Below are 22056 nucleotides of genomic sequence, written 5' to 3' on the forward strand. Positions count from 1 at the left end.
TTTTAGTTTTCATGCATAGAAGTATGCATAAAGGATAATTTTTTTATATTATAAGTGTTATTTTTATCATTTTTAATTTTCATGCATAGAAGGATGCATAAAGGAAAATTTTTTATATCAAAAGTGTTACTTTTATCATTTTTAATTTTCATGCATAGAAGTATGCATAAAGGATAATTTTTTTATATCAAAAGTGTTACTTTTATCATATTGGATTTCATGCATAGAGGTATGCATAAAAGTTGAATATTTTATTATAAAAGTGTTACTTTTAGCATAATTGAATTTCATGCATAGAGGTATGCATAAAAGATATGGGAAGTGATAAGATATGATAAGATGCATGTGGATGTGGATGTGGATGTATGGATGTGAATGTGGATGTGGATGTGGATGTATGGATGTGGATGTGGATGTATGAATGTGGATGTATGGATGTGAATGTGGATGTGGATGTGGATGTATGAATGTGGATGTATGAATGTGGATGTATGGATGTGAATGAGGATGTAGATGTGGATGCATGGATGTAAATGTGGATGTGGATGTATGCATGTATGCATGTAGATGTGGATGCATGAATGTGGATGTATGGATGTGAATGAGGACATAGATGTGGATGTATGGATGTGAATGTACATGTAGATAAAGATGTATATATGTGAATGGAAATGTGGATGTGGATGTATGTATGCATGTGGATGTGGATATGGATGTGTATGCATGAATGTGGATATGGGATGTGGGTGTATAAATGAGGATGTGAAAATGGAGATAAGCATGTAGATGTGGATGCATGAATGTGGATGTATGGATGTGAATGAGGATATAGATGTGGATGTATGGATGTGAATGTGCATGTAGATATGGATGTATATATGTGAATGGGAATGTGGATGTGGATGTATGTATGCATGTGGATGTGGATATGGATGTGTATGTATGAATGTGGATATGGGATGTGGATGTATAAATGAGGATGTGAAAATGGAGATAAGCATGTAGATGTGGATGTATGGATGTGAATGTGGATGTGGATGTGGATGTATGGATGTGGATATGGATGTGAATATATGATATGTGATGTGAAGGAATCTGAAGTGAAGAGATGGAAAATGATATGATTGGATGAGTACACATGTAAATGAAATGTGGAATAAGTAATGTGGATTGCATGTGGGATAATGTGGAAAAATGAGAGTTAATATAGAAATTGTATTTGTAAACTGTTTGTAAATGCTGTTTGTAAATGGCTGTTTTATGTCAAGAATGCTGGGAAAGCATTTTGACCGTCTTGTGATTAAGGTCGTGGAGACCTAACTGATAAAGTTGCAACTGCTGACGGAGAGTCAATGAAGGACGTCTCGCGTAGCAAGGTCGGCCGAGGTCTTGACCAGCCTCGGTTCGATTAAAATGGTGAGCTTCCGGTACGGTGGATGAGGGACCAAGGAAGCGGCCTATGAGTGAAGCGCTAGGTCACCTGCGAAGGATCCTAGAGGGTGCTGACCATACGGTGCTCGGGCTCTGGGTCGCCCAGGATACCCACGCGTGCGTCGAGGAAGATATTGGAACAAGGAGTAAGAGTTGTTTTGTGAAACCGGGCATGGATCTGGTTGACTGACCTTGCTGGTCCTCAACGGATGAGTCCATGGCTCTTTTATATGGATCTGTTGGTTGATCTTGCTGATCTTCAACGAGAGTCCATCTTGATAAGTGATTATATTGCCGAGTATTATGGGCTAGGAACTATGGAAACGGCCTCTGTGTGGACAAGTGGTGAGCGTTCTAGTTGCCAATGATGCCATAGATACTCTGATGAAGGAATGATGGGAAATTATGAATCAACTGGATAAATTGGGAGATTGTGATCAGTGGTACTATGGTTTCATTAAAGGATTGTTTTAAAGTTAGTTGATGCTAAGAAAAAGGCAATTTTCATATTGGGTGTGTAAGTGGTGTGGCTAGTTTTATGTTTGCATGAAATTCCGGCTAGGGGGCCTTGGAACTCTTTTCCTTGGTACCCGGGACAAAACCTAACCAAATTCCAAATTGGATCCCATCACTACAGTGGTTGGGCGGTTGGCTAACCCATAGGATCGGATGGGGTTAGGCTGGACTGATGGATCCGTAAACCGAGACTCAATTTCTGTTATTACGATAAATGAAGTAAGTCCCGGATAGTAATTGTTCTATGGATAGGAATCAACGGCTGTGCCTCTTGATGGGGAAAAAAGCGTTGATCCCAATGATCCAAGTGCAAGTTTCTTCCTTGATCCGACCAAGTATCTTTATAGGTGCAGTTGGATCAGCGTGATCAATAATGATCTTGACTACGTTAGAGTAAAAAAAATTATCCTGGTGGAATCGCCCGTGCTTTCCGGGTAAGGGAAGTTTTTCCGGGTTCGGTTTTGGAAAAACCGACGGATTAGTCTCTTGTCTGGATATCCGTGGACGAGGCCCCGAATGTGGGACCCCTGTCCCGTGTGAGAAGTACTACTTCCGCTGCTAGTACCCGAATCCGTTGCTCGGTGGGAACAAGGGGATCTCACAAAAGCCCTCTATGGCTTGAAGCAGGCACCCCATGCATGGTATGCGAAGATACATGCATTTTTGGTGGCTTTAAGAATAGCCCAACTAAGGCCACTCTTTATGTCCAAAAGAGTGCATTGGAATTTTTAATTCTGATTTTATATGTGGATGACATGCTTATCACTGGGCCAGATATGGAATAAATTGCGGATTTCAAGGCTGATTTACAGCAGTCTTTTGCCATGACAGACATGGCTCAGTTGCACTATTATTTGGGCATATAGTTTGCATATGTTGAGGGGGGTATAATGATAAGTCAGTCCAAGTATATTGGATAGCTTGTGAGCATGGCGGTTTTGAGAAGATGCGTGGCTTCTAGAGACCTGAGACGACTTCCAGTAGTTTAATGGTGGTAATTGAGGCGACAACGCATGCCTATAAACTACATGTTGGCAAAGTACTCTCTCTCTCTCTCTCTCTCACACACACAGAGCCTTCTAAGCTCTCTGAGTCTTTATTGTGTGTGTCTGAGCAGTTGCTCATTAGGATTTTAGTCGAATCTTATAGTGAGTCGGTTAGAGAGTCATGTTCTTGTAAGTGCAGTAACAATTGCAGTAGCAATGAGCTGCAGTCCTGAAGGTCTCAAGTCAATTGAAGTTGTCCCTCCTAAGCTTGATATAGTTCAAGTTTGTGGTACTCTGTTGTGTCGCAATCATTCCTTGATGTGAGAAATCTAAATTGTTTGAGAGCATCATTTTATGTGGTAAAATCAATTTGGGTTGTGAGGCTTTAAAAGCAAACAATGGTATTAGAGCGGTTCGGGTCCATGAAACTCAAAGAAATCTGATGGCCAGAGAGATCTAAGATGGATTTTGAGGGTCCAAGGCATGTTGCATCGTTGTTGCTTTGAATTATTGATCTGTCTCTTCTCTCTTGTGGCGGATTCCTAGATGCATGCAGCTATGTTCTCGCCTGGCATCTCACCATAATTTGGGAACAAGGACTTTTTGCGGCATAGTGCTTTGAAGGCAAGGCATTTTGAAAGCACAAACTTCATTCTTTATCATATCTTTGTGAGTGAATGCCCACTTCAGTCTCCAGGTTCGTGAGACAGAATCAAGCATGAAGATGAGAAGTCTTACAAGGATCTCTGGTTAGAGGATTGATTGAGGTGGCACCCTAGACATGCAAGAAAAGCAGAAGCTACAACCGAAAGAAGAAGAAATTTGTACTCGAAGTGCTCGCTGAAGCATGCATATTGTGCTTGGAAGATGTTATGTGCTGATTGAGATCATGTTGAGGGGTTGCGCCCTATGTGGGTAACTTGATTTGGGTGCCGTGCCCTATGTGGGTGGCTGTTTGTTACCATGCCTTGTGTAATGTCTTGTGTTTTTCTGGTCTTTGTTAGTGAATCGAACAGGTTGATTTTTGAAACCGGCCTTCAGTAAACTAAATAGTAGTAAACTGTAACTATCTTAGCACCCACGCTATTTACAGCCACATTGCATCATTTCCAGCCACTTCCATTAGTTAAATATCACTTAGAAATAACTTTGAAACCACTGAAAGGGAGGCTAGAGTGTCCTGCTCTCAGAAAACAAATGCAAGAGACACAGATTGGCCCCAAATGCTTTGATGACCCTTTTGGTATCTATTTTATTCCTTTGACAATGGAAAAGTGCTTATACAACAAGGGTTCACTCCCTTGCACTCTATTTCATTGGCAAATCCACTATCTAAGCCAGTTCTTGGCTTCATACTGCATCCAATCCCTATTGTACACTAGAACCCATCTGCCAAGGCAAGGCTAAGGCATTCTCCACTATCTGTGGCCACTGCAAAGCTGTCCAAGCATTCCACAAGGCATCTGGCTTGCTACAAAGGGTTTGGCAGTCCCACAAGCCAATTTCTAGCCTCTCAGCACACGTGACCTAAAAGCAGGAAGAAATCCATAGAGCATGACAAAGTGAGGGATCAAAGAGGATCGTAACACCATGAGAGAGACATAAGGTAGGAAACACTCAATCTATTACAATGAATATAATCAACAATACATGATAGGCTTCTTATATAGAGAGAGCCCTTTGAATATTCAACACCTATTGGATCCTCTGATCCACATCTCTCCTTGTGGATATCCTTGATCCACATCTCCACATCATGTAGTCCACATCCTAGGGTGGCTACTTTAATTCCCTCCTATACCATACCTTAGCCTCTAATATGTGCTCATGGCACCATATCTTAGCAATGTGTACTCTAGCCTTTTAACTAACCCAATACAAGCACTAGCACCCATCAACATGTCAATAGCAACACCCCCCTCTTACAAAAGCTATTGATAAAAGCTAAGTGAGTAGCTCCCTCTTCTCAATGCTTGCCTTGAGCACGAGGAGGGGTTAAATGGAAGGACAAGAAATGAGGGAGGAAGATGGCTCCAAAACTATTGAAAGGCTAAACAATAAAGGGATTGTAATGGAAGAGAGAGAGGAAGGGATGAAGGAGGGAGAAAATGCAAGGAGAAGGGAATGGAAAGAAGGAGAAGGGAATCTAATGAAGGAAAGAGAAAATGGTGGGATGAAAGAGGGAATGGAGGAAAGAGAAGGAAAGGAAAGAGGGGTAAGGAGAAGAAACGAGGGAGGAAGATGGCCCCAAAACCTTTTCTTTTTGTTTTTTTTTGCTCTAAAACTTGTTGAAAGGGTAAACAATAGACTCTAGGATATTTCACTGGCTATAAAGATAGATATTGATGTCAATTTATCCCCCACTAATATGTTTGTTATTGGAACTTTTGTCCACAAAATACTCCTCTAAAGTATGAGTTCAATTCTGCTTAACGCACGTATCTTAGCTATCTTAAATGATACCAGTATGGTAGATGATGGGCATTGGAAAAGAGATGAACCACTCACTCACAACGCATGAGAGAGCTACTCATGGCAAGGGTGGATGGGAAGGAGTGAATAGGTAAAGGAAGGCCAAGTAATGGAAGGGATCAATGTTAAGGGTAGGGAGTGGATGCGTGAGAGAGAGAGAGAGAGAGAGAGAGAGAGAGAGAGAGAGAGAGAGAGGAGTGCACAACCAAGATGACTAAATTATAACAAAGAAAATTGAGAATACATACATTTTCTCTCTCAAGATTAGGGTAAGGTTTAGGGTTTCCCCATGTCCCTTAGGTTCCTCCCTAGAACTTAGTATATGGTGTAGTTTATACCATTCTCAACACCCCCCCTTAGATTACACTGTATACAGGGTGTGTATACAGGATTTATTTAAATAGAAAAATGACACTATGGAAAAAATGGGGATAAAGAAGAACCTAAGAGATAAGAGAATATGCATGAGCATAGAGACTTTGCATTCGAAATTTGTACAAAAAGGAAAACCTCATTTCCCCCTCGTAAGTTGTAGGTGGCAAATGTCAACTCATCATCAAAAGTATGAGAACTTGTCAAGGAAATGGCTTTGTAAAAATAATGACAACTTGTTCTTGTGTTGGACAATGAACAACATCAATTTCTTCATTGAGAATCTTTTCTCTAATGGAGTGATAATGCACTTTGATATGCTTTGGGAATCTTTCTCTAATAAGGTGATAATGTACTTCAATATGCTTTGTTCTAGCATGAAAGATTGGATTCCTTACTAAATGGATGCTATTGATATTGTTGGTATAGAACACAGTTGGTTCTTTGGAAATAATTTCAATGTTTGTAGAAGTCTACTGCACCAAATTGCTTCTCATGTAGCATTGGTTGGTCCTCTATCTTGGTTTGCCAAGGCAAAGCTATTGATCCACTTGTACATCTTCTATCATATGTAGCTCCTGACCAATCAACATCAATATATCCATGAAAACTAACATCTATTAAGTTGTTAGATTTCAGTTCATAATCGTTCAAGTATTTGAGGACCTTTTTATTTGCACAGAGATAAAACATGACAAAGCTACTAACGCAAGTTGTCATATTTTAGCCCATAATCTTTCAAATATTTGAGAAACTTTTGCACAGAGATGAAACTTTTTTGGCTTCTGTATGAATTGACTGAAAATCCAATGGAATAAAGATGTCTAGCCTTGTGATTGTTAAATAAATCAAGCTTCAAATAAGTTGTCGATACTAATGAGGATTTGTATTAGGAGATTTGCCATGAGATGACAATCGAATGTTACATTCTACAAGATTTGAGGTGGCTTGCAGCAGTCACATAAACAAAACCATTGGTGAAATTTTTTCATTATATTTGTCCTTGATACCATTGTCATTCTCTTCATACTTCAATGTCAAGAAATTATGCTCTCCCATGTCTTTCATGTTGGGAAATTATGCTCTCAAACTCTGTTTACCTATGAAATAGGTGTTCATTGGAAGTGGTGATGATCACGTCGCCAACATAAAGCACAAAGAAAATAGTATGTTATGTTATATTTTTTATGTAAAGTGACGGCGGGGCTGATGGTTGAAATTCCATTATGAATTATTGCATTCCAAGCATGTGCGGCCTATCCTTCATCTAGATATCCCTTAATATTCATTTAATGGATAAGCCAATCAAAAGGTGAACCAATAGTGGTCATCTTCACAAATACGCAAAGGTCTCTTCATAATCTATTCCAAGTTTTGAAGCAAATCCCTTCGACAACTAATTGGCTTTGTATTTGTCAATTGATTTGTCTAAATTGAGCTGGAATTTGTAACCCATTTGCAACCAACGGGCATCTTTTTTATTGGTAAATATGTTGATTCCCATGTTTACTTTTTGATGAGTAATGACCGTGAATCTCATAATGCATTGATTTGGAGCATGTCAATGCTTCTAGACCACAAAATGGGAAATATTGATGGCTTTCCCATGTTGCATGATTCACATACATCTTTTAAAATGTATACGTGCAGAAGGCCTTGAACCATGTTTATTTGCTTGAGTGAAACCAAGCTTTTGAAATTGAGGTGACCATACCTTGTGTTCCATAGTGTGCTTAAAGTATCATCATTTTAATGAGAAGTGGTTTGTACTGCTTGAATAAGCATAGATGAAGAAAGTTTCTTCTTCCAATTTATAATAAATTTACTTGGATGGTATAATTCTCGGATTGTGTAACCAAACTTGTTTTTGAACACTAGTTCCAAATCTCTTTCACTCATGTCACCAACTGATAAGATGTTTTGAGTCATTATTGAAAGAAAAAAAGCATCTCCTACGCTTTGTGTAATGCCTTCATAACTATGGAGATGAATGTTATGATTTGAGGTATTGTCACCCATCATTACATTTTCTTTAGCATTCTTATATGGATGCATTTTAAAAACCATTTTTTCTCATATAGTTGACTCAAACCACCAAAATATCTTTATTACTATGTAAATGCTTCAGATTTCTACATTAGAACATTGTGAAATAAGAACTTTTGATGTTGAGCTTTGTTATCCAGTGATTGCCTTTGATTTTTCTCATTGACAAAGTTGCTAGATTGTCTTTGATTTTCATTTTGATTATGTTACTATTATTGATTTCTATCTCTATTGTATTGTCCACTTACAACACTCCCGTGTTTGTTCTTGCATTTTGGCTCCTAATAGCCCATAATTCCACCATAATTGCAAGTACATATAGTTATTTTTTGGACTTTGGATTGGTAACCTCCTTTGTTCATGCCCCTTGAACTCTAAAATTCCATGTTTTCGTCTAAATCAAAGGGCCATGTTTCCCTCTAATTTGAAGGGCCATGATGTTGATGTGATGAAGACGATGATCCATGGTAATTGTTAGAGTGTTTGCCAAGGCTATGTGAATTTCAATTATGTCTTCTAACATCGTTTTGACTTCCTCTTTGGAAACCTCTACCTCTAGCATAGAAAGCCTACTTATAATTCTTTTGTAACTATAGCAAAACGTCTCCACATCTCCTATTACATAAAAATGTCAGGCATGATTTCACATATCGATGTAGCATCTCAAGTGACAATGGTTGTAACAAATTACTCATAATTTGAACTAGTCTTTTGTTTTTTGTTTCATGGATAAGTGATGCTAGTAGGTCTTTAAGTTGGACCTACACATATTTCAGATGATAGCTTCTTTGCACTATTGAGTTGATTTTAAGCATTATGATAATGATATGTATTGAATCTATTTCTAATCTTCGTTTGCATTCATTGTTGATGTAGTGGTGTCCTTAACATTTAAGTTGCTTAGGTTAAGTGCCAATTGAGCTCTTTCATCCCAATATGCTTTCTTCTCACTGATGTCTCTAGCTTCATTTGTTATCAACACTTCCAATTACCATAGTTGTTGTCATCCAATTTCATCCAATTTGATGTTCTCATCCAAGAAAATGCTATCATCATGAGTTTTTGTCACATTTTTATATTTTGATGTTGAAATGTCTAATTGAGGGTCTAGAGGCTTTGAATATTGCATTCAATTTTAACCAAGCTATGATGAAACTTCTCCAACATGTCCTGGAATGGGTGCCATGATTGCACGTTGTAATTATGCCAAAAATTAATGAAATTTTCTTGCACATTCTCAAAAAATGTGTCAAACTATTATGCTTTAGATGCTAAAGATGCTAGACTCACTTCTTATATAAATGAGGTGGACTTAAGAAATTAATGGGCAAGGCATTCACACAGACAAGTCCATGGCCAAGCTGATGAGTCATGGATCATTGACTCTAGAGCCTACAGTCCCTTAACTCCGCAAAGAGTGAGTGGTTCTCTCACTTAGAGAAACGTTACAGTGACGATGTAGAACTATGAGACTCCAGACTTCATCATACAAATGCAGGATACATATATATGGGACGTACATAACGTTTTGTATGTTTTAGGATTGAAGAAAAACCTTCTACCTGTTAGTGGCATTACTTAAATAGACAAGAAGGTGTAATTTGATGAAGGGGAATGTGTTATTCGAGACAAGGGTGATGATGTCATATATTACCATCTTCGGAAGGCCTCGCGGGCCTATGAGACAAAGTAAAAATAAAGGATAACTCATGCAAGCCACAATGGGATGAGGCAAAGGGCTTGCTAGGATCCTTGCTGAGTACTATATTTAAAAAGATCAAAAAACTCAAACTAGTACTTAAGATACATAGCTAGGTGCCATGGTTACTCTCCTGTGGGCCGCAAAGTTGTCTCATATTTGTGTTTGTCGGGTCGTCTCTCGATAGGCATGATCCTCGTGATCTCTATATTTGGTGGGCCATATCAAGAGTGATGCCTCGGTTCAAAAAATCCCCTCCGACTAGGGCTCCCGAACCTCCATCGTGCATGCTATCGTGCATGGTCTATATGTCGTTGGCTCCATTGCTCCATGCCGTCTCTTCCCGTTGACCCATGCTGTCCTCATGTTCGCTATCTCCCCCTCTACTCCATTATGTTCCGAGGTTGACTTGAAAGCATAGAAATATGTGACATGTTGGTGTGGATGGTCAACCTAGGTCTCATGTGGCACTGTCACCTCCTGCTATCTGATATGCCACAACATGGTCTCGCTGTGTCACCGCATCTCCATCAAATAGAGGCCAACACAGTACCTAGTCATGAAAGCGGATCAGCCGGGAGAGTGGTCCAAAATTGTGCTCCTTCTGAAAGAGACAATAGTACCGTCCTAGATTAAGCTTGATGATGACTTTCAAAATTTGTCATGAATGATGTGAAAATCTTGGGTTTATGGAGCTGGAGGCGTGGGTTGTATCTAAATTCAATTTGGCTTCAAAATGATTATATTTTGACCTTGACATGATTGTCCTAGCGAGAATCTCTTGGACTTTAGGATAACTCTTTTGTAATTGGATTGGTCGAGTTTTACTAAGTATGGTGATCCAGTTCAATTATTCTAGCTGATTTGTGTAGTTAGGTTCAAAGCTGGCCTATTTTCATTAACCAGGTTTAGTGTTGTTTAACCAAGGTAAAAGCTAACCTCGATGTGGTTAAGCCATATAGAAAACTATTCACTAGGAGATAGAACACTCAGATGTACCAAATAAAAGTATATAAATAGATGTGAAAATCCAAGTATAAAACACGCCAAGAACTGTGCCAACAGGCTTGTGGGCTGCAATCAGGCTGCCACATGGTGGCACTCAGATATCCTCACTGAGTTTATTTTAGGGCAGACATGTAGGCCATCCTGGTCAGCACTTCGGGCTCACAGTTTGCCCAAGTTTAGGGCTGCCCGTGGGACTGCCCAGCCATAAGTCCATGTAATTGGGAGAAGGGCTGGGCGAGACCCAGCACAAGGCGCCTGTTTGTAGGACCTTTTATGCTGCCCTGGTGAAGGGAGGATCGTGGAGTCGGCCATCAGGTTGACAGACCCACAGATCCCAGTTGGCAGCTAGTGCAACCTGCAGCGGTTCCACCAAGGAGACACCAGACAAATCTACACCAGTAGAAGAGTCACAGATGGTGCAAGTGAGGAGATCAGGTGAAGTTCTCATGGGCAGATACTGAAGCCGATCCTACAGAGGCCATTGGTGCAGCATAAAGTTGTTGAAGGATTGTGTGAGAGAAAAGGGGTGCACTCACAAGAGAGAAGACCCTACATTTCAGCTAGCTGCACACTAATATAGAATCAGAGATAAGGTTGAGACTTTATGGAAATGTGTGGAAAAGGGTGCCTTTAGTCCCAATAAGACCAATCCACTTGGAACATCTGATAAATGTAGGGCACTAGCACTCAAAGTGCAATCTAGAATGTTTTAAAGCTCACCCAAAACATGCGGGTTCATACAAAGTGCTTATGATGTACAGAACTAGAATTTGTCAAATAGACTTTACAAATTGGAGATGGCTCTATAGGCCATTATGACAATCAAGGCAGAGTGGTAATTCCACCACAAATGTTGATCCATGAGAACTCCCTTTTGAGTTTGGTAGAATGGGTATAAAAAGATGTTCAAAGAGTGGAGGATTATGCATGCTTCTTCAAAGACCGTGCTATTCTTGCACCATGAAATCTAGAGGTTATTGATGAGATCAATGAACTGGCCTTGAGTGCATTACCCGGTCTTGAAAGAGAATACCTCAGTGCAGATTCGGTTGTTTCTTCTGAGAATGACAGAATATTGTATCCAATTGAGTACTTGAATAGTTTGAACTTAGGTGGTGGGTAGCTACCCTCCTCATCACTTGCTTCTAAAGATTAATGCTCCTATCATTCTGCTCTGCAATTTGGACCCTCAGCAGGGACTTTGTAATGGTACCAGATTGATATGCAAGCAATTTAACTCAAAGGTGATAGAAGCAGAAAACGTTACAAATACAAACATTAAAGACAGGGTCTTTATTGTGCTAGGATAACAATTATACCAAACTATGCTTCAATTGCCTTTTGACATGAGAAGGAGATAATGTCCTGTGAGGCTAGCTTTTGGTATGTCAATAAATAAGTCACAAGGACAAACATTGAGTGTGTTGGGACTTTAATTGGCCACATAAGTATTCACACATGGACAATTGTACGTTGCTATGTCACGTGTTAGATCACTGATGCAGTGAAAGTGTATGTAAAGCATACTGTGGAACACGAAAGTAGCATAGAAGGTTCAAAAAAAGTCTTCCAACCAATGGTGTCTACAAAGAGATATTGAAAATGGCATGTAGAAGAATATAAATATAATCTATGCCCAAAAGGTAGAGAACGAGCTATTAATACAGCAGCCTATAAATGCTAGAGACTACATTCATAGATATCTCTGTATCAACAATGAAGTAAGAATTTGAAAGGAGAATGTTTTCAAAGATGTGACATGTGCAATCTAAGTGTGTTTCAATAAGTGTGCATGCTTTGAAGTTGATTGATATTCCTTTCAGAATGACAATTATGTGATTGTGATACAAAGACATAAAGCTAAATAGGAGTTGGATGGAAAATTCCTTTTATTTATCTCTCACATTGTTGATACGCTTGCCGGTAATATTGAATTGATATGTATAAATCTACTTACATTGTGTGGATTTTATGAGAGAGAGAGAGAGAGAGGGGGGGGGGGGGGAGAGGGGGAGGGGGAGGGGGAGGGGGGGAGAGGGGGAGATTGATCTTAAAGTCTTGTGTAAATGTTTAGTGTAGCGAGTGTCATATTGGATATCACATGTATATTACTTAGGATATCACATGTATATTACTTAGGATATCACATGTATATTACTTAGGATGGACATGGCAAGGAGATCATTTTCATTTGTTTATGGTGATGGACAAGATATTGAAGGTATTTTTCTCGACGATTTCTATGATATAGGCATTGTTGTTTTCCATAATCTATTTAATATTCATGGCTCAATTGTAGACCCTCCATTTTGGGAAGGACAAGCAACAGCATGTCTAATTATCAAACTATTAGAGAGCACCTATGTTTTACGGTGTATATAGAAACTTACTTTTTATGTAGCTTTTGCGTTTAATTTTAAAAAATTTAAATTATTATTGATACATTCTTTTTGCAAAAGGAATATCTTTATTTCTTAGAACCTAGATTATTGCTATGCTTGTATGGTCAAGACACTTACAAACAACGAGAGAATTTACAATCTAAGTTTGTAAAATATTGCAGATCAGCTTCGTGTACATGTAATGTTTGTAGACTATGAAAAGCTTACTAAGTTAGATTTTCGGTTCAAAGGTACTAGACATTACAAAATTTTTGATTTGCTATCTACAAGCCCATTCAAACGCCATTCGTCTCAAATATTGATCCACCAAGTGAGTTTTGTAAGGTTTTATCTTTTTCCTTTTTTTTACTTCGAAAATCATAACTTGCAATATATAATGTTTTTATCTTAAATACAAATGGAGGTGAGGACTATAGCCTTCCAAGGAGGGATAATCCAGTTGCCCAAAGATTGTTTTAATGCTTTGTTCAAGTGTGTTAAGATTGTCACCACTATATTGGGTTGATGTATATTTATGCCAAGTATAGTGCTTTATTCAAAGAAATGTAAGTGCTTTAGGAGCTCCTACATGGATATATATGGCAAGCACAGTGTGTTCATACATAGGTTGGCAAGTTGAGGACCATGAGGTCCAAAATGGGCTTCAAATACAAGACTAATCTCTACTCACCCCCTGAGGACAAGCCTTTTGTTTTTATGCATGCAAGAATACTCTTACCCGTTAGGGATGGATCATGCCACTAGTAGTTACAAGGTATTAAGTCATTTATAGGAAAACATTTCACTTGGTACTACGCAGACATTCCAACAATCGCCACATAGAAGTCAAATTCATTGTTTTGTAGCAGGCTGAAGGCCACACATGTTTATATGTGTCACACAACGTGCTAATGCAACGTTTTTGTGCCCAAAAAAAATGCAAAAAAGAAGAAGAAGAGAGCCCATCTGCACACATAGTGTGATGCTACCTAGGACACATAGTGTGATGTAATTAACCCTTCCGAACTTGAGCCCATTGCAAAACAACAAAATTGACTTCTAAGTAGCAAAAATAATTCAATTCTTGGCCACTCTCTCATCACATTTTCTCGCACGGGTTAGCATTTTAAGAAGGCCATGTGTTGGCCATACTTTTTTGTGACAAAAAATTGACCATGTCATCACTTCATTCATGAACATTACAGACAACTTTATAGCATGATACTGTAAATTGAAGATGAAATCTCAGAGATCAAAAGGCAATTGATGAAATTTTATAGATAATGTAAAAGTAGAAAAAAAGAATGTATTTCTTAAAAACCATCACATCATAGCCTAAGGTTAAAAAATTTAGGATTCTCTTAGCCTTTTTGGCCAGTGCTGAATTCTTCACCATTAGAGTGACCCACTATATGCAATGTACATGCCACAAGATGGATTTCAAATCCTCCACCATGTGACCCACCTATGTGACCCACCTGTATTTCTTCATGTGCCTCTTGAAGGGCTATCATGGTTGCCTCTTATATACAATGCTCATTTGGGCTAATATCGTCCATCATCTCTCACCACCCTACCATATGAGGCTTTTGGTTGGTGGTGGTGGGTCGAGGGCGATGTGGGCCTACCCCCTAGCATATAAGGAGGATGCTCTGCTTTGATTTTCTTTCTTACTTCAAACTACCTCAAAGCTTTTGCTTCCTTGTGTGCTCCCTTTTATGCTCCCTATATGTGCTACCTCTTTTCCTCCTTGTTGCCTCTTGTTCCTCTTGGCGTGTTTCTTCAACTTCCTCTAGTTTTGTCTTACCTCTTATTCTTCCTCTTCAAGTTTCCTTTGTGCAACCGCCTCTTCCTACTCCCTCCTTGCAACTCCTTGCAACTTATTCTTCCCACCTATGTGTAGCCTCCTCTTTTGTAGCTCTTTTTCTCGTCTTGTCCACCACTACTCTTCTTACTTTATAACTTAATTGTCTAAATATAATATTGATCCATCTACATCTTTACTTTTACCTTGCTTGAGTTTTTGCCACCTTGGACACATTATCAAATATAGACTCATCCATCTTGAGGGGGTTCCTGTTGCATCGTTGTTGCCAACAATAGGGATTGTATTATGGAGGATGGAGTTTTCAGACAAGAGGGTTAGGGTTGTCAAGGATTTCAATTGTGAGGTTAGGACTTGGACTGTCAAGGTTTTCCATCATGAGGTCGGGGTTTGGATTGTTAAGATTCGGGGGCATATGGTTACTATATAGAATATGGTTATCATGGTCACCATTAGGATTTCTATTCGCATTGGAATCTTGGTCTTTAAGGTTTCCCTATACTCGGCCATGCTATCTATGCTAGATCAGGAGTAATGAACTATTCTTGGTGTGCTCTTTGGGGGATTTTTCTTATGAGGGTTACTTGGAGTGTAGTGTTAAAATGAGTAGATTGCTTTGTCCTAGCAATAAAATAAGTGATTTTATACTCACTAAAATGTATTAGCTTTAAAAAGCATAATAATAAGTAAAATAAGTGATATTATACTCACTAGTATTTCATGTGGTTGGCATCATTTAAAGTCCTTAAAGAATTGCATCAAACCCTAAAAATGGTACTTTCATAGGATATCTATCATGCATGTCATAAGAGAGCAATGTGCAGGAGCTCAAGGGCAAGACAGAGAACTAGATGAGAATTAGAGCCCAATTCTTGACATTCCACTTTATCGTGTCCATGTATGTACTCTACATGAAAAATTGAGGATCCTAGAAAAGCTTCTAGTGTTGCACATAATTATGCATAGAATATGCAACCACTTGAGAGGCGTGCATAATGCATATTACCAAATTGGAGGAGAATTTTGCTAAGAGTAGGCTTGCATGGAGGGAATGTGAAATTCACAAAGCATGATTAAATATCCAACCAAACATCAAATTAGCCTAGAAGTTTGTATTGGATCAAAGACAATGTATCTTCTACCTCATCACGTGAATTTTATGAAAGCTATGAAACAAATGTGTTTGCACCACCTACTAAGTGAGGCAAATATTTGGTTTGAAGCATGCAAAGATGTGGGGTTGCACTTGACTCTATTGTTCATCTACTTAAGAAGGAACAACTCTCAGAAGAGGAGTTTACAACCCTTAACAAAAGAATTGATGAGTTCACTATAGATATGGTCGATGCTTGGGGAGCAATGTGCATTGCACCTATATGGTAAACCATGAGTCTAGAAATATTCCTTAAAAATAATCTTACATGTTGCTCATTTTTCTTGTATATAGCATATCATCTATATACATGACATCCTCTATTCTTTGGATGAATATAGGTCATTTGAGCTTTGGAGCACACAAAGAGAAGTCTACTCCAAGAACACAAGGCATGGTGGGGGCATACAATTCATGAAATGTCTAACTCATTCTACAAATCGATGCCATTGTTCAAGCACCACTAAAATATTATTTTTGCACTCTCTTTCTTTTTTACTAGAGAATCATTCTGCATCCACGTATCTTTACTTTGTGCCTCTTGTATCTCCTTTAATAACTCCTCTTGTATCTCCTCTAATAACTCCTCATGTTGGCTCTTCGATAATTCCTACAATTCTTCCTCGTGATGTTTTTTGCCCTTTCAAGCCTTGTTTCATCTATCAGGCTAGCCCTCTCTAAATTATGACCTTTGACAACTTGACATTCATCCAACTTTAATACAACGACAACCATTCCATCACACTTCGAAAAGAAATCATTCATACAATCAGAAGGGCACAAACCATAGATGCACATAGTTAAATTTTACAACTTTTAAGATGTGTTTTTCACCTTTCCATGTCATGCCGTAATATTTTATCTTCAATCATTGCATTATGACCAAGTCTATGTAGAGGTGGTTGAGCTCATCAAATTAAAAAGATATTATTTTTTATAGTGTCATGGAGTCCTCTACATAGTGGTAATCTCCTAGCATGGATCTAACAATAGAATTTATATATTTCGGAGTCCTCTACATAGTGGTTATCTCCCAGCATGGATTTAATAGTAGAATTCATAATTTTGGAGTCCTCTATATAGTGGCAATCTCCTAGCTTGGATTAACTGTTGAATTTGTACATTTTAGAGCCATACTGACACTATAAGACATCGACAACATAGGTCTCAAGATACTCTTCTCAAAGAGGTGTTAGAGAGATCAAAAAGGCTAGAGGGATGGAGGGCAAGAGGAGAGAGAAAGAGTAGAGGATTAGCAAGAGGAATGGGATCTTAGACATAGGCCTAAAAGGGGTGGAGGAGAAGGAAGAGGGATGGATGGAGGAGGGGAGAGGAGAGGAGAGGAGGAGGGATGAGCGGAAGGTGCAACAAATTTGAAATGGAGGGGGGGATCAAAGTAGCATAAAATGCATTTACTTTTTAGTATATCTTGTCTCCTAATATTTTAAAATATGTAACTAAAAAGGATACGTCAAAGTAAGTGTCTCGTGCTTTATTTTACTAACGACTCCCCCCTTGAAGGTCCCCTAGCATATCCCACCCTCCCTATAGTTGTAGAATGGGAGTATGGTACAAGAGATTCTCCAAAGATATAGAAGAGTACCTATAGGTAAACTCCAATTTGATCAATAATATTGTTGCCTTTGTGGTAGTCTCACCACCACAATGATGCCAAAATTTTGTTAACCGATCCATTAACAAGTGTACAAGTGTGCTTCTTGGGGTTTAGCACCATAAATTATAAATGCATCCATGCTATTAAGATGATACTTAATTAAAGTCTAAGTTGGTCTACTTATTCTTATTGGTTTCTTTTTAGCTAGCATGAGATTTCAATCCTGTGTTCTTTTCCTTTGTAGGGTAGTCATCTCTTCATCCATGGCTCCTTACCATTGAAGATTATTATATGTGTTTACATGAAATAGAGGCTCGTACAGCAATCAATTCTTACTAATAATGGTTAAACCTAGCTCTTTCTTGTTTGCCCATGTAGCCATATACATGCCCAAAAAATTGACTAGAGGCATAGTAGCTCTTTCTTGACTTCTCCAAGACCATTCAATATAGTTTGATCCAAATCTTAGTCCTCGATTCATCACCGATTATTGGAAATTGATTCTTGAGAACCTTGCTTATAAGAGCAAATCTCTATAGGAAGCAAATGGTTGGTGTTCATTTTGGTTTCTAAGCTTCGTTAATTTGGTTGTACTCCTTGCATAGTGTTATTACATGAACTTAATGATATGCAAGGTTTTTCTACCCTTCATAATCTATGTGACTTCTTTCCTAGGTTCATGTGGCCTTGTCTCTCTCAAGTACTCCATCTAAGCTACAATCATAGCAACCTACAACTCGAGAACGGGGCCATTTGTCATATGCTCCATAGTGCAGCAATGTGTGTGTGCATAAAAGATCCTTGTCTGGTGAGTGGAAGTGTTTTAACAAGCATTGAACTAAAACTAATGAACGTGTGTTATAATCAGGCTGTTAGGAGAGAGGTATATGATATGAGAGCTTTGCATGCAACTCAATAAAACAAAGCATGGAAACTATACAATACATAAAAGGGAAAAAAAAAGGCATTGGAGCATGAAAATGGAAAGATGAAAGCTAACAACTCAAGAGATAAGATCAAAAATCTAAGAGACAAGGCAAGCTTTCAAACACTATGGAAATATCTAAGATGAGATGAGGCAAGTGGAGGATTCAGCGATGGCATGACTTGTTATTGCTATCAGTTCGTCTCATTTAATACATTATATACATAACAATACAGTCCCTTTAGCACTCACAAAGATTATTGCAAATCCTGTACAATGGCATACACAAAATATAGATTAATGGACTTGCAAAAGTCTCAATTTCACTTGTAATATCTATTTACTTCATGTGTAACTGCGAAAACATTTTTGTCTCTTAGTATTGCTGGAATGGCCTTGTATATATGCCATCAAACCAGACTCTTGCTGGTCAGCTACCTCGCCCATAAAAACAGTTTTGCACTCATCACGTAGTCAACTCAAAGATGGACTTCGCTGAAGAAGCAGCTTTTTGTTAGCATGCTTTGTAACTTCGGTTGGGAAGGACTCATAGTAAGTTATCAAAGCCATCTACAACCTCAAGTAGTTGCAAAGCCAATATTTATAAGGATCTCTAGCCAAAGCTAGTCAATCCATGGATACAAGAATTTGGCATCAATCTTGACAGAAACTTCTCTTGATATCAGTTTTCAAGGTTATGCTTGAATCTTCACACAAGAGAACCATTCTAGTCTGATAGAGCAAGGACATTGTTTATGATTTGTTGGGATGTTTATGATCTATTGGTTGATAAACATCTATAGGCAATACTGGACACAACTTTAAAAGAGCAGGATGTTATGGCCATTGACTAGGTAGGACACAAAGACCTTGTTTACACCAATTGTTGCACTGAGGCCATGTGTAGGGACATAATGGGATGTCACCGCCATTGGCTAATATGGCAAGGAGCACATGTTCACACTGCCTGTTAGCATCATGGGCTAGGTAGGGCCCTAGCAAGGAGCACATTTTTACACTCCTTGTTACACTGACCCCACAAGCGCACATAACAAAAAATATATTGTTGCTTATCTTGGATCAATATAACAAGCGTGGCTAATATAATGTAATGTGGAAGGTCTACTGCTAGTGAGGGGCAATATCATGTAAAATATAGAACTTGTGGTATTCTTAAGTACAGAGCTGTCCTTGTACCATGAGGTATCTTATCTTTCTGTTCTTTACATTCATGAGTTGCACAGTGAGCTTTGCCAAATGACTTTTCCCACATTGCAATAGGGAGAAATTAAAGAGATCAGTAAACCAAAAAACCTCCAGGGGTAACTCATAGCCTAAACTCAATGCCCGGACTTTGCCACATTGATATGTCACTAATAAGCTCCCGAAGCTGATCAATCAGGACTTTTATAACCTTATTTTTGTTCATGACTTCCTGTCTCCGGAAAAAAAAAAAAAAAAAAAAAAAAGTTGATATGAGTGATCACCCTTAAGAAACTAATAGTGAGTTTAGTCTACTTAGGTAATGCAGATAAGAATTACCTCTCTCAGCTCAGAGGCACGCTGCTCAAGCTTCTCTACTTCTGCAGGATCAGACTTGTCTGTGAGACCATTTGAACAATCTTCCTGCTCTCTCGTCTGCAGACGTTCATGGACAAAGTCCACAGGCAAGTACAATAAATAGAGGATGGATGCATTTATTCTTTCAATACCTTTGTCGTGAACCGATATCCAATGTTTCACCAACACCACACGCCCCATGGACACTTCACTGACACGAAGTCTACAGATTCCAACCAATTTATACGCACCATAAAATCTATCACATGCATCATCCCAAGAAAAGGATGCATGTGTCATGACTACTCCAAGACCATTTGGGATTAGAGTCGGGTTTTAGGCAAAAAGCTGGCCATTTTTGAGCCCTATGCACAGAAGGGAAAGGCACTGAATTAGAAGTGCACACAAAGCAAACGTCCAACACATCTTTTGCTCAACCATCTTCTGATAAAGCACTAGCTACTCGTTCAGCACTTCTTGACAAGAAATTGACCCCCGCAAAGCTTCAGCAGGTGTAAGCAGAGCTGCTTATTGTTGAGAACACTCCTAAGACCTCCATGGTATAAAGCACCAAAAGACTCCATCCACTTATGACTCGGCTCCTCCAAATCACAAAACTCTTTTTGACTGGATCCAAGCGGAAGAAATCAAACCCATAAACAACATTCCTCACACCTTTTGCACCAACCCTGTAAGCACATGTACCTCCGTGGCCCTCTATGCTGAAATAAAACATCCACTGACTCCATCATGGACTCCAATGCTTGGCGCTACCAACAGACACCTTTTGTGAAACATACTCCAAGAAATGCATTGTATGGAAAACCGATGCAAAAACTCCAGCCATAGACCATACAACATCCAAGAAATCTACCTCGTGTGAATACACTTGCGGCACATCCACTAACATCCTCATGCGAAGAAAGATCCACTAACATACTCATGTGAAGGCACACCAACAGGCACATCCTCTTGCGTGGTGAAGACACATCCACTAACATAACCTCCTAAGATGAAGACACACCCTGCAGTGCTACAAGACAGCAGAAACTAAGACATTTGTTACATGTACTATGGAAGCACAACCTTGATTAATGCTAAGCAAGAGAGATTACTACTAATCCTACTGTTTAGCAAAAACACAAAAAACGTACATTGATAAAATATGCTCGTATTACAATGGTTCTTGAATCTAGACCAGTCCATGCATGCTAACCTACTGTAATCCACAGCTTGGTCTAGAGCTGCCTCAGGCTACCTCTATGCGAGGATTCTTGCCACCTCTATGCGAGGATTCTTGCCAACACATGAGATGTCTATATAGGGATCTAATGGTAAGTCGTTTTCAGGTCAGTCATCCATTTTCAGGTTATAAAAATACCATAAGACATGTTCATATTGTGCCTGACTTGTGTTGTTAAATGCACTGAGGTTGATTGTGGTAACGCACAACTGGGCCTTCTTTATACCTTTATGTAGACGACACAATATTGGGTCCCAGTTGCCCACTACCCCCCCCCCTCCCCCTGCAAGCAAGAGTATTTGCTTATATTACTTTGAAGAAATGTTGTACAATGCTTGAGAACAAGCAATATGACTGCCCAATGCAAGGACAAGGAAGACCGTACGTCGGCTGAGTATCCACCAATCCAAGGCATTGCACAAGACTCTTCGGGGCCACTTATGCAAGTCTAGAATAGCTATAGGACTGCACATATGCTGGCTGAGACTGGAAGAGGAGCTTCAATGTTAGCTTGGAGAGGATGAAGACTGGAATACTACTTTATGGACTGAATTCTGCTTGATAGACTTTGCTGGTCTTGAATGATGTTGTCGGCCAGGTCCTGCTTGGACAAAAAAAATGTTTTACCAACATTAAAGCTTTTTGGTTTGCTGCTGCCAGCCTGCTGGCCGACTGGCTCCCCGTCGGCCCTGCGCTCCTGCTCCAGCTCCCCGTGCAACCCTCAGCTCCAGCTCCAGCGCCCCGTTGACCCTGCGCTCCAGGCAGCTCCGGCGGCTCCCTCACGCTCCACCTTCACCTTCACCTGCACCTGGCTGCTGCTGCTC

General features: G+C 39.3%; 1 protein-coding gene across 10 annotated transcripts in view; it reads right to left on the bottom strand.

The window, feature by feature from the left end:
• Positions 1–19573: 19573 nt before the first annotated feature.
• LOC147630449 (mediator of RNA polymerase II transcription subunit 30-like) overlaps positions 19574–22056 on the bottom strand; it is a 29813-nt gene continuing 27330 nt past the window's right edge. Inside the window, exons 2-4 of one of the 10 annotated variants that reach the window (XM_086810319.1) lie at positions 20864–20996; positions 19972–20067; positions 19757–19864 (exon numbers count right to left, since the gene is read on the bottom strand). In XM_086810319.1, the coding sequence (XP_086666445.1) occupies positions 20021–20067; positions 20864–20996 (180 nt within the window). In that variant the 3' untranslated portion in view covers positions 19757–19864; positions 19972–20020. Of the gene's footprint in view, positions 19865–19971; positions 21023–22056 lie in introns of all 10 variants that reach the window. The other 9 variants (XR_015267648.1, XR_015267649.1, XM_086810317.1 and 6 more) reach the window with 9 other exon arrangements.

This window comes from Cibotium barometz, chromosome 16 (genome assembly GCF_041138505.1).
Source record: "Cibotium barometz isolate CiBa-2024 chromosome 16, ASM4113850v1, whole genome shotgun sequence".
Classification (NCBI taxonomy): domain Eukaryota; kingdom Viridiplantae; phylum Streptophyta; class Polypodiopsida; order Cyatheales; family Cibotiaceae; genus Cibotium; species Cibotium barometz.